Source organism: Dromaius novaehollandiae, chromosome Z (assembly GCF_036370855.1).
Source record: "Dromaius novaehollandiae isolate bDroNov1 chromosome Z, bDroNov1.hap1, whole genome shotgun sequence".
Classification (NCBI taxonomy): Eukaryota; Metazoa; Chordata; class Aves; order Casuariiformes; family Dromaiidae; genus Dromaius; species Dromaius novaehollandiae.
In genome coordinates, this window is record NC_088132.1 from 57,594,902 (window position 1) to 57,609,403 (window position 14,502).

General features: G+C 36.5%; 1 protein-coding gene across 2 annotated transcripts in view; it reads right to left on the reverse strand.

The window, feature by feature from the left end:
* Positions 1-14,502, reverse strand: part of LOC135324959 (ceramide transfer protein) — a 75,241-nt gene that overhangs the window by 51,655 nt on the left and 9,084 nt on the right. For both annotated transcript variants that reach the window (XM_064502169.1, XM_064502168.1), the window contains exon 3: positions 5,340-5,456. In XM_064502169.1, the coding sequence (XP_064358239.1) occupies positions 5,340-5,456 (117 nt within the window). The remainder of the gene's footprint in view (positions 1-5,339; positions 5,457-14,502) is intronic.

Consider the following 14,502-nt stretch of genomic DNA (forward strand, 5'->3'; position numbering starts at 1 on the left):
AATGACTCTTAGTACTTTATATATAAGCTGTCACCTTTTTTAGGTTATGTGGAAAATAAAAACCATATTTAGTGGTTAAAAAAACATTTAATGTGAAAATAAATTCAAACTGACAATGTTCTTTTCACAACAATATTCTGAAGTGCCCTTATTAACCACAATCAAAACTAACACAATCAAAAATTGAGAGCTTTCTGCAGGCAAGATGTTTGCATATTAGCTTACGCCATACCCCATACTTTCACTGCTACAACTAATAGAAGAAAGAATAAACTGTATTAGAGTAAAAAACTTCATCTGTACAGCTGTCTCAACAAAACAGAGGTCATCTTTCTAAGTACAACTAAAGAATCATGAAAAACTGAACAAAAAAATGGATCAGTGATTTTTGCTCAAAAATCAGAAAAGATGTTTCTACAACAGAAACAGTATTTTTATAGTACGAATCATTCATGCAGAATTTCCTTCTACTTTAAATGAAAGTTTCTGCCTTAAAATCTTAACTGTATTGCATCCAATTTACAAATGTTGCAAGCAAAACCAATAAATGAAACTATTAACTAGGATCCACACACAGAAAAGAAACATTTCAAAACTAAACATCCTAATTTTAGTTTACTAGTTTGGAAATGTATCAGTGTTTATTAAAAGAAGTGAATCAAATGTTTTAGTACTTATGCAAAAATTTGACTCTATTAGTCTGCCAAAGCCAATTTTTTGATTCTTCACTATCCTAACTAGGTCTGTACCTGTACAGCTAATACAGTAGAGAAAAAGCTTGGGATGTAAAGATATCACAAGAAATTCTTTTTCAAAATACTCAGTTTTGATGGTAAACCAATGGGATTCCAGCGTTCAAGAAAACTTGAGTTAACTTGCTCAACAAAATGAGTTTATTTATCTTCAAATGACCTGCAATTCAGTCCCCTCATTTACATGTTAGGGAAGTAATGTAAATTAGTAAGTAAACATATCTACTCTAACAAAATAGAGGGAAAAGAATGAGTTTCAAATAAAATAGAAGTAGAAACTTTGGGTAAGTATAGTACGTGTAAAAAAAAAAAATGCATTCAGTTATAGTGAAAAAGTAAAAAATCTTGCATGTTTATTCACAGTATGCAGAACACCATGCTCTTTATTTGTTAGAAGTTAAATGCTGCAAAAGCCCATGCTCTCTACAAACAAACCCAGACATTTTCTCATTATTTATCAAATAAGAACTACATTTAGGTCAATTACTCTAAATTCACATTACAAATTCCACACTGCATTTTCAAAACCCTGTAGAAAGCCAGAGTCAGTCCTTGAATTTTTATTTAAGAAAAGAGCAACTTTCCAAGAGTGTCAATACCTTCTGCTCATGCACCATCAATACTTTTATACTGGAGAAATAAGGGAGTCAACATTGCTGTTGAGCCTTTTACTCCAGCTATCCAATCCATCTAAGTAAGGAAAGGTCATTAGCCATCTTACACCTGACTACCTCTTATGGTAGGAGAACAGAGAGAAGCTTCCAAATGATGCACCACCACCCTCACAACCAGCTTATTTTGCAGATGAATACCTGCTCAATAAGTTTAATGAAACAATTAAATTGAAGAAAGGACTGCTGGTTATGCATAAACTGTTTCCTCACTTGGTTAACTGAGGGTCCTCAGCTTTCCTTCCTCCAGTTTGGGGAAATTAAGAAATACTGTAGAAGCTGTAAAGTGTACCTGAAACATTTAATCTGTTAAATAGTTGGATCCTCAATACAGGGAAAGGCTAATGCAATCCTAAAAAACAAAGAGCAGCAAATTCTAACATAATTCTTATGCTTAAACATTAGATGTTTTACATTTCTCAGCTACCAGCTACTCATTAGTATTGCTAAGCAGTAAGTTTTTCTAAGTCTGCTCATACTCAAATTTAATACAAAGTTCATTTTAAATCAGTGTTTCCTCTGTTCAGAGCACAATGAAACACAGTTGCAAAGTTTCAGGCTTTCTTTCATACTCTAAAGATAAACAACCTTGTGACATGCTACAGTAAGTCTCACAAACAAGCTTTTGTTAGCAAACAGCTTAAGCAGCCTACTACAACTACCTACCCACTCAGTAAGCTACAAAGAGCCTCAAAAACAAAACAAAAAACCCAGTACACCCGATAGCAATAGATTCAAGTTGATCAAAATGATTTGTTAGTACAAGAAATAAAATTAATTTCCCATCTCAATTTTATCCAAAATATTATGTATCAATTCAAGAACATAGTTTTCAAATAAAATCAATTTTTATCCACTAATAATAGTTTTCAAGGGACTTTTGTTTGAGTATTGGTAATCTGACCAGAAAAGTTCCTTTGGAAAATCTGAGAGTAAGCATATGTAGACTTAAAAGCTTTGCAGTGAATTGTGGTATTTTGTTTTATAAAAACCAGTCCATCTTGTTCTAGTCTTAGTTTTAATTAAGTAACTTTACTTGATTAAGGATCATTGAAATATTATAACAAATTCAATGGAAGTTTAGATGAACTTCATGCCTCTACAAAAAAAAAAAAAAAAAACTTTCAGATCCTATTGGTGTTATTAAGAAGCAGTAATTTTTGCTACAAAAATTTATACAAACTCCAGACCAAGAAAATACAGCATTAAACACTCCATTCAGAAAATGTCTTATCGAAATGTGACATATGGAGAAATGTGCTCCCTCAGAATCCTGGTTATTAAAGATAACCAGAAGAAAAACTAGATTTGGACATTTGTTTTGTCTGTAATTAAGTTAAGCACCTATTTACATGCACATAGCACTTTTCCAAGGCTTCAAGTATTCATATTCCCATGCATTTTAGTAGGAACAGAGCACCTCCAAACCTACAACACTCAACCACACTAGAGTTCCTACTTCAAATTCTAAAGACAATAATAAATATTGCACTGGAAAAAAAGCTAAGAAGTCATATTAAAATAACTTGGGAAAATTCTATTTTTACCTTCAGTCCAAGCTTTTGTTACAAAACAGTGTTACCTTTTACTGTTTGCCTTGTCTTGTATTGATCATGGTATTTAGTTCCAAACTACAAATAGAATGCTTTTAAATAATGAATTGCTTTAATACATTAAATGGTTTGACAATTTATATAGACATGATGTGCCATTATCACTCTCCTTTCAAGAATGCAAACTACTGCTACGTCTTGAACACAGTAAGCAGTACAGGATTAAAAGGAGAATATATAAAACCTTGAAAAATATCCAACTTCATAACTACAAAACTGCAAACAACAAAAACTGAAAGCCAGATTCTGAATAGTGAAAGTCCAGTGTTACCACACTGCAACAGCAAAAAGCAAACTGAACTTTTTTTTGGTCAGTTCAGCATATACAGAAAGAATTTTATTTCCACTTCCTATTTGTAGACATACTTTTTCATTTTATATAGACACGTGAATTAGCTTCTAGAAAACCTGACTGCATTCCCTAAGTGTGAAAATAGGGAAGGTTGCTACAAGTTGCCCCCCCCCCCTTTTTTTTTTTTTTAAAAAAAAGTCACTGCTTTCTTGAAAAGTACAGAAATTTAAATTGTCCAAGCCAAAATAAATATTTAAAGCAGAACCTCTTCATTAAAGAAATTAAAATGCATTATTAATAAAGTTTCCTCACAAAGAAGAATGCTAGAATCCATGCTGTTCAACATTCATTAGTGATCTGAACAGGAGGCTGACTAATATGACTAAATGTACCAACACCACCAGGCTAATCAAGATAAACAGAAGTAAACAGACACCTCATGATAATGACTGAGCAATGGGACAGGAGATAAAATTCAGTGGTGATATATGCAAGCCTTTTTTTGTGACACAGAGACAATTGCAAATTTACATATACAGTGATAAACCTTAAGCTATTACCACTCAATACTTTCATATTATAAATACATGGTTTAAGAGGCTTGTCAGCTCAGTGCTCAGCAACAGTTAAGGACAGCCTTTATGACTGAAGAGCAGCATCAGCAGGACTTCCCTTCTAAGGTGGTAGACAGCACAGCTTATGAATAGGATTTGTTGACCACCTCTCCGCACTCCCCACTCCTTCATGTGAGTGATTCAGTGCATGTTTCTGCTTAAGCTGACGTTTGAGTTAAATTCTACACACAAATCACACAAACCTAATATGAATTTCAGCCCAAGTTTAAGCAACACAAGTTCTATGTCCCCACCACCCTATGCCTACAAAACAGTTTCTGAAGTGCCAGCTTCATAGACATATAATCCAGCAACTTGCTCAGTGCATTGTCTTGAGTCATTTCATTCAGGTACTGCAAGAAGAAGAAGTTGTAGCATTTTGATCTGAGAAAAATTCAATGGTTAACTTTATATTTTCTCACTAGACTACACAAAAGAAATCTGGTTTTGCAGCTTAATTCTGTATGTTTTAAACATTAACTCTGTCTCAAAGTGAAGGCAAAACACCAAGCTGTAAATGGACTAGTATCTGAGAAACTATTTTTACAGTGAGCTGTTTTCAAAAGACAGCCTTTTAAGTTTAAGAACACTTACTGCTTGTAATAAAGATTGTCCAGTAAAAGATGAAGCTTCCTAGTTATATATAATACTTCTATAAGCAATGCTTGAAGTTCACTGTAAAAATATTTATCTACTTAGATATCTATTATTTCTATTCCTGTAACACTTGTATATCCCAGATATAGGGGTTGTACTGCACTGGGCATTGTACAGTCAATCTGTAGGACAGTGACTATCTTTACCTGAAAACATAAGTGTTTTACATGATAGAGGCTTTAAAAATATCTGACTTTCAAGCCATTTACTCTAGGTAAAATGAAAACAACCGAGTTCATTGGAAGAGACAAGGCGTACCTCAGGAAATTGAACTAAAATGCTGATGAAGAGTAGGGCCTTAAAAAGCAAGGGGACAAGGGCCAGTATCAGGTACAGTAAAAGGAGCCAAAAGACAAAACAGATTAGCTTAGAACCAGAATGATAACCTAGGAGGATGGACTCTAAGACTAACAAAGTTAACATCTAAAACAGAGAAGAAACAATTCAATAATCAGTGAGAGAGCATGGACAAAATTATTTTAAGATTTTTTTTAAGCTAAAGAGAGGCTCAAGAAAGGTTCAAAGTTGTCAGCTCCCCCTTCTCTAAGCCCTTATCTGTGAAGCATAAGCAAGTCAACTCCTTTGGAACTTATTTAACATTGTACTTCAATTTCACAGCTTTCATCAGTCATCCGTACCTTGAGTACTTCTAATGACTGTACAATGGAGTTTCCAACTCTCCGCAAGCACCACCAGTTCTAACAAGGGAGTGAGAAGAGAAATCAAAAAAAAACCCATACCTTGTGTTGCTCTATTGCATCTACCCATTGTTGTCTGTGGTCTGGGTCCTGAGCTCGGAGGTACCAAACACTATCATTTACACTAATATCAAATCTGCATTCATCAAAGTCGTGGGGCTGCGAATGAAAAGTGTAAGAGTAGTCAGAATTAGCAATCAGAAATACTTCACAGAACATTTGACATGATAGTGTTGTAATTTAAGAAGACTTGTGATGTAAGGTGCCTTGGATAACTGCTAGATTTTAAATTTTGTTTTCTATAGATATCTTAAATAATGAACAAACAAATTTTCACAATGAAAAATGCCAGTCTTCTGAAACAGAAAAGCTAAGTGATTTAATACATTTTTAGATGGAAGGAATACAAACATCATAGCAAACAGCACCAGTACAGAACAAAAAAGAGATTACAGCAAAATGCAAGAAAAAAAACTAAACGAAGCTGCAGCATCCTCTGCCTCCACCTCTTATTTTCACCATCTAAGACAGGGCTGTCAGATTATGGGGAGCAACTTGCAACCCCTTCCCATACCACCACTCAAACACATCTAGCTTTCAGTTCACATGCCTAAATTACTAAAAAGCTTCTACTAATATGGCAATGAAGCTGGTCAGGGAACTATAGGGGCAACAAAGCAGTCATCTAATCTGCCTGGTGCCCAAACACTGTCAGTTCAAAATCTTGTCCCCAGAAAACATCCAATATAAAGCCTAGCAAGACGTTTTTTTCCTCGCTGACAACTATTCTTAAAACAAAGGAAACATAACATGGATGCAGCTGAATGGCTTTTGAATTTTCTACCATGTTCAAATGAAAAATTATATATTCACATTACTGCAGGAAGGTAACAAGCTCTAAAGTTAAGGAAAATTGTGTGATCTGGAGAACCATGAATATGATTCCATGACACCAAAAGACAAGTCTATACAGGTTAACAATTTTATAAGAACTGTTCTATGATATGTTCATTAATCTTGCAGACAACTGAAGCATTATGGATCACTCATGAAACACTCCACAGAAATAAACTTAAAAGCAAATCTAATCTGTTGTATCATGCAAAAATCTACCATGTCAGTGGAATTTTTTTTTCAAAGGATCTGGAATCAGAAGCTACTTTCACATAGTACAGAATCTTTCTTGTTTATGTATATTGAGGAAAAAATAGAACAACAGAAACCAACTTGCAGAAAGAATGAGCTAGGAAAAGGTTTAAGGAAAAGTACATGAAGCTTTTTTTTATATTAAAAAAAAAAAAAAGCTTTGCATACTTGTTCAGGCATTTGAACTTTAAACTCCCCTCAAGACAGTCAGCAACCTAGTCACATGAATCCAGCTACTAATTACTTACTATTTGACCATCACAACTTCATTCAATTAAGAAAGTTTAAAAACTTGTATACTGCTTTGTTTTCACTGAATCACGGAACATAGGGATGTAGGGGACATCAAGTCCAGGCCCCTTTTTTTTCAAACGATATTTGATATATTATCCATTACTGCATCAGAGATGTTTATCTAGTTTAGGGTAGCAAACCTACCTGCCTTAACAAAGTGAACAGGCTTATGAGCCTGTTCACAAGCCACCCCTTTACCAGGCCCTCCTTTGGCCACGTGATGGAGGATATGCACAAAGCAACCATGAAGGAAGGTCTCCCAGAAAAGCAAGTATGCAAACTGTTCCTCCTGTGGCACTGTTCTCTTGCTCACTTGAGCTCTCTCTCTCTCTCTCTGAGGGCCTTTTGGAGGATTTGAAATCAATTGGTCTACCCTGTTGGATAGCCCTGACAAAATTAATCTTAAAAGCTGGCAGTGTAAGTGAACCACACTTCCATAAGCAACTCATTCCAGTGCACAGCTATCCTTGCCATCTCTAACCTAAACAGTGTTTATTGTGATTTAGGATCATTACCTCTTGTCCTATTCAAAGGCAGGTTTATGAACTCCCTTTCTTTGCATAGCAGCTTTTAATACATTTAGAGAACCTCTCTTGGACACAGAGGAGAAATACTTTCCTTGAGGTCTAGCCAAACCTTTCAAACACCTTTCTGGGTTGTACACTGAACATACACTTCTGCATTATTCAATAGAAGATGGGGAAAGTTAGGAGACTAGGCAACATATAAAAGAAGTCTAGGATTACATCCAGCTTGCTGTGCAAATTCATATTACAGAAAAGCCAGTCTAACAGGTGGTCCTGTTAGACAAGTTGCTTAAACAAAGCAATCTCCACTAACAATGTTTAATATTGCATCAAAAGGAAATTCAGTAGGCATGACATGGTTTGCTCTTGACAAATACATGTTACCTATTTACCATCTTGCTGTCTATTTTCCAGTGTTTTTCTGGCAACCGAAGTCAGACCATTAACTTATTTCCCTCCTTTTCCTCTACCTCCTTTGAAAAGATAAGCTCCATAAGAACTCTCTAGAATCTGGTTTATCTTTCCCTTCCAGCCAATTCTAAGTTCTCTACTATGCATTTTACCAAGATCATATAAGACACCACAATCACATGCAACTTATTCTTTTCTTAACCCAGAACAAGTCAAATTACTGTCATTCAACCATTTTCTCACAACCTAGAATGAGTTCATACTTCATTTCATTAACAACTCGGCAGATTGTTAAATATGTAACATCTTTGGTATCATCTGTTATCTTCCTCTTCCCACTGAGCAGCAGGCAAACTCTTTGGTTTTGCTCTTGCTATAAATACGCTTTTACTGTTTTCTCTAGTTGCAAATAGTAGAGACCATGAAGTGTCTATCACCGTTTTTTCAGGTCTGTCCCTTATTCTAAATTCCTCCTTGGACTAGTTTAAGTATCTCCTTAACACTGCTTTAAGCTTTTTCATTTCTCTTTTCTTCCTGTAGAATCTTACATACCTCACTTCATTTAGATCTCTTTCTCTGAAGTTCACTATTTCTAGCCTACTGTTCACCCTCCTCCATAGCCTGAGAAGCACTTATAAAACGGCATAGTTCTCAGCCAGCCAGCTGAGAAGATGCTGGAGGAATAAATAGGGATTTTCATAGGTAAAAAGCTAAGAACCTGTGTTGGGGCCAGGATGTGTCCTATTGCTCCTGGTCCTTTCACAACCAATCTAAAGCAAGGAGGAGAAGAATGTTTTAGTCACACAGGGAAGTAGAAAGCAAGTAGGAATTGCTATCTACCCTCAGGACCTAAAGCAGGTTGGAGAACTTTAGCTGCTTTTTCTTGCCCACCCCCTGGCAGCCTCAAGCAGCACACAGACATACATAAATTTAGAGGGCACTGGGGAAAACAAAAACCCAGCAGACCAACATGATACCGTGAATGAGAGCATCTGAAAACCCTTACAGAGTTTTCAAAGCTGAGGTTGGCAGACTGTTAGAAGTCTTGTAGCAGAGGCAGCCTGTGTGCCAAAGGCTCCTTCTAGAGCCAGTATTTCAAAGAAAAATACCTAAATCATAATTCTATGCAAGAATATGCTGTTTGAAACACTGCACTGGCCCATAGTCCTCTAGCATCCCCAAGCATCCTTTCTGTCTCCTTCCTATCTTCTGAGGCACCTGTAGGGAATTCTGCCAAAATAAAGGTGATTGCAAGTATTCGACCCTCCCAGATCTTACTGTGTAAAGCCAACCAATATTAGCTCCTGAACAAGCAAGAGCAGTTTACATGAAGAAACATTTACTTGGCTACAGTTACTGAGGAAGTCTGTAGCTAGCTCAGGTCTCTGAGTCATCGCTGACTGCATTGCCACAGAATCCTTCCTGCTATACAGCTCTCAAGTTTGAGGTATTCACGAAACAAGCTTCAGAGGGTCTACTTGAAAATACTGGTTTAAGTGAATCACATCGGGAGGTAAGTGTTTTCATATACTTTGTAAGTTTCCAGAATACTCCATGAAAGAAAATACTTGAATGAAAAAACTTCTGCTTGCTAAGTCAGTCTGTCCCACTACTCTAAAGGGTGTTTCTTCCTTTCCAGTAGAGAGGTTGCCTCTTTTCTCTAGAGAGGAAAGCCAGAGCAGTTCATAGCAGATCCAAGTCAACTCCACACATCACAACAATCAGCTATGCCTGTGCTGCTATCCCCACTGCAGAACTAACTCATCCACAGTAAACTTGCCTTAATTTTTTAGTTTTTCATAATGAAAGAAATACTGAGCAGGGCACTAGGACATTAGGCATTAATGATCCAGGCCTACAGGGAAAAAAAAAAAAAAGTAATTGCCATACTTCAGTTCTCTCTCAAATAGAAATGAAACCAACATAAGCACGATAAAGGCAGTATGTTATCTATGCTAGCTCCAGAGTTATTAACAGAACAATGTTATATACTGCTCTAAAGATAACTGCAGCTTGCAACACACCAACATTATACACTGCAACAACAGACACAAACCTAGTAAGAACAGCACCTAATTCAGCAATACAAAACAAATTATCCCCGAAATTTTGACATAAGGGTTTTTTTTTTTCATTTTGTGATGGCAATTTTTTCATCCAAGACCTAGAAAGATAAATATTTAGCATAGCTGCAGCACTTGGATTTTGCTCATAGTAAAATGCACAAGCCTGTTCAACTGCTGAATATACTTCTTGGTCTTTTACTGTATTCTAGAATTTCAAAGTTCAGGGCAAATTTGGAAAGCCTTTGTTCTTGAAGTCAGATTACAGAAAGCTTCATAATGCTAGCTTTGGTATTCATCCTGCTAGAAAAACACATTATTTACTTTCCTGTGGATTCAGTTATCACAACCAGAACTCATAAAAGAACTATATTCATACAAGAATAATTTTAGAATCAAAACAATACTTAAGTACTACTTGTTTTATTCCTTCCAATAAAACTATTATCAAACTGTGAGCAATCATTGCTTTAGAAAACAGATTTTTGTAAAGCAACGCATTTTGTCTTAATTAATTAGGTTTTACAAAATTCTCTTAAGGGAATTAAGCTTGAATATTCTGTCTCTGGTAATCGGTCAGCTTTTAATCATTAACAAAGACTTTAATGATTGAACTTTTTTTTTTTTTAATCTTTCCTTCTCTTAATATTTATAACTCAAAGCATGTTAACAAAACATTCCTCACTTTTCCCCTAAAGCCTTAAGTATGGTTTCAGACTGTAAAATTTAGACAGGTACTTAAGGCTTCAGCTATTGAAATGGGAATCACATATATAAAGCTGCACCTCTTAATCACTATTCGTGTATTAATTGGCTGTCCTTTTGCTACATCTCTTCATATGTACTGCTGCGTGCCATGGAAGATCCAAGAGCTGTACATGTACCTGTCCATGTACATGTAGAACTAGGAGCACTGGAAGCTCTGTACAGATTTCACAAGAACACAGTGAGGCAAGACTGAACAGGATATCTACCCTAAGAGGAAAAGCATGCTTTAGAGCAGTGGCTGTGGTATCTTGAGCCAGCAGGGAGAGTACAGCATCCAGGCTCGTGGCAATGGGAATGGCAAGTTCCAATCCCAAAGTGAGGGGAGCTGCAGCTAAAGCAGAGGCCTGCTGTACTATGAAAACAGAAGCACACCAAGCAGACTTAAAATTAGCTTGTTTTGATCCAAACGTATGTGTCCCCATATACAGTGCAACTGTATAAGCATTTCTGTAAAGACAGTACTGCCATTACTAGTAACATGCCACAGGCCTTAGGCTAACTATGCAAGTCCCTAGGCCTGCTGTATTAGGCTTGTTATCAACTTGTTATGAAAACTTGCTCTGTGAACTAGAGCTTAGTACCAGGTGTCTCTTGTTACAATGTACAGTTTAAGCACAAGATAACAGTAAAGACCTTGAAAATATGGGCACAGGCCAAAAGTAGGAATGTAAACAACTCACTGATGGTCACCTTCCGACCAGTGAAAAAGTGCAACCTTAAGATCTGGGAAGACTGCCTTTGCTGCAAGAAGTGGCTGCTATAGAAGGACATGGGGGGGAGGGAGAGAAAAAACAAACAAACAACCCCCCCAAAAACAAACAAAAAACCCCACACTACAGCCAAGCAACAGGGTAAGCTGCAGCCTGGGAAAGCAGCACCTGCCACCACCGTGCACTGCATGGCTCGGGGCAGGAGCCAAGGGCTAGGAATCACCTAGAAATTCAACCATCTTATAAAAGGATCCCAAGTTCAGCGAGTGGAAGAAAATGCTTGCTTCAATTCCGCGCCCCCCCCCACACACACACACCTGTTAAATAGCTCTCCAGTTTGGTCACCTTGACCTCAGCAACCAGGACCAAAGACATGGATATCAGGCTGACTATACAGCATTGTCTCCATGGTGCTGCATATTCACAGCTAATTTAGGATCCAAGTATTAAGGACCAACTGCTTTGAATACATAATGCTAATGACTGAAAACATGTAAGAACTAATATGTAGTGATAACGATTAATAATGTGTAAGAACTAATTATTAGCACAAAGCATGTTGCTAGTGATTGTCAAAAAGCCTTGTTTTAAAGCTTAAAATTGATCTGATTTGTCAGTCTTCTGAATGCTCCCATCACAACAATCTCCAATTTCTTGGTGGAGGCGGGGGTGTATACACACATTTAGTTGAAATGTACCCTTATTCTCCTGCAGCTTAAAGTCTTTTAGAATATGTGAGACCCTAGTCCCAGACAACCTGGTTCTTAAGAGCCTAGAGACATGGAGTAACAAATTCTAACTGTTCTCCAAGGAATGGTGGACTTCAGCTGATTAAAGCACAATTGAGGAGAAAGACATACCAAACCAACTGAGAAGTTGCTGAAGTCTGCCAGAATATTTGATCTAAACTACACTGTCTAGAATACATGAGTAACACGGTAAAAGCAGCACAAAAGTTTACGTCTAAAGGAGGAAGCAAAAAGATGAGCTCCGAAAAGGAGAAGCAACACTGAAGTGTCATCTGTAGAAAACTATCTTGAAGAATTAAATGTGTGTATGAACAGAACCAAAAGGCTGATGAGACAGCAACTTGGAGGCCACAAGATAGGAGAAGGCCCTGTGCAGCAGCATATAAATAGATAAAATAGTGTTCTGACCCTTTTATTCAGAGTTCCAAAACAGGAATGCATAGAAAAAGAGTGAGGTCTGGTATTCTACAAATTCTCAGTGGAGATGTTAAAAACATGTCATAAATAGCTATCCCAAGATAGCTAGTAAATAATCGGCTAGGGGCTGCCTGGCAGGAAAGTTGAATGAGAGTAGACCACTGGAGATGTGCGTCAGATAAAAAAGCTGTATCCACTAATAATAAAATCTACTACAAAGCAATCTGTGAAAGTGCATGGAAATTCAGATCCAGCAAGATTACAGAGTGGAAAACAAAAAATTGGCCAACCATAAAACCATAACACCAAATACAAACACTGGAATTTTATCTGGGGCACGGTATAACACCTGTGAGAAGTGTTCCGCAGCACAGAAATACTCAATACAACCTATGGGCAGGAAGTATGCTTCTGAAGTGGATATTAAGTCATGAACATTGTTAAATCTTAATTAAATCTCTTAATAAAAGGGGGAAAAAAAAGTCAAGTGTGGGAATAATATCCTAACTGTTAATAGAAGAAGTTGATATAAGTACTGTTGGATTACAGCCCTAATTTCAAGGATGTAGTCACATATGATTATATACAAGTACTTAAGCAGAAATCTTCAGCAATACTAAGCCACGCTAAAATATTTATTTAATACATGTTACTGAGTTTTTCTTCCCCACATCTGAATCACTGTTGAATTATGGATCATAATATAAACATTTTAACTTAAGCAGATCTGGATGCCTGTTTTCCACTTCTGACTTAATTTTCTTAATACATACTAAGGAAGAAACCTTCTATTTCTCCACCCCCAAAATCAAATTGCCTTTTCCCTCAAGAATATTAGCATTCTTAGATAAATAAGGCAACTTTCTGACATTTTCACTTTGAATTGAATTATCTGAACAAGTAATGGATAGGTTGATGTACAAAGATTGTCAGAGTTAAATTTGTATGCAGGATCTGAATCCTAAAAGGAGTTGTGCTAGAGAATCCCATGTTCCCAGCAGCCCAGCTCATCACCTCCCACACACCAACTCTCCTTTTTTCCCCTCACTCTTCTCCTATTGTCCTTTGGCATTTCACTCTCCAGAATGGGAGCACCTTAGGCCTTTCACATATAGGTAGGCATTCCTGACTCCACTTGCCTTCGTAGGCTTTTCTGGATGCACTATCTAAAATCTCCATTTATATTTCTCTCTTTTCCACCCCAGATTTTCCAGCAATCCAGAAATAACTATTTGGTTATTTAAAGCATACACCAAAGCATAAAAGTACTAATTGCATGTGTCCTAAATAAAATCCTATCTAGTTAAGGCCTGTATTCTCTGACTTGGTTTACTCAGGTCATCTTTTGAGTAACAATTTAGGCTGAGGAAGTACTTTATCAAATTATAGAAAGCGAATTAATTATATGCACATCATTTCATACTAAAATAGATTGTTTCCAACTGTCTGAGGCTGAAAAAACAAATTACTGTATTTCAATGCAATTAGTGAATATTATAAATTCACGGCTATGGTATTTCTGCCCAGGGTACTGATTTATAGATTAGGTTTTTTACAAAAGCTTTTGCCAACTGAAAGCAATCAGTTAGTATTCAACTTATCTAGCAGCTGACAGAATCAAACCTATCAGTAGATAAAAACGTCAACCATAATTCTTCTTCTAACATACATAGTTATGTTAAAAAGAACAAAGGTTGGAGCAGTAGCTAGAAAAAGCTAACCTAAAGTTTACCTGTATCAGTCTAAGTTGGCCTGCTTCAGAAATACTATTTCCCATTTTATACAATTTAAAAGAAAAAAAACACACCAACTTAATGTCACAATAAATTTTTGAAAGTATTTTGAAAGACATGATTCATCATGCATCAAGCACTTTAAGCAACACTATTAAGAAGGTGTTTAGCATTGACATTTCCTTCAATTAATAAAAAATACACACCTTTAATTTAGAATTTAAGTATTAGCAGAGTTTAAAGCTTCTGTGAAAAAACTTCTCAGAGGAAACTCTTCTGTATCTGTTTGAATTGACAAATGTATGGAGCACCCTCTGCTAGCTAATCAATCTATTTTTAGAAACGTCAGTCCATACTTCCCAGAGGTGCCCAATTATTAATGGTGAC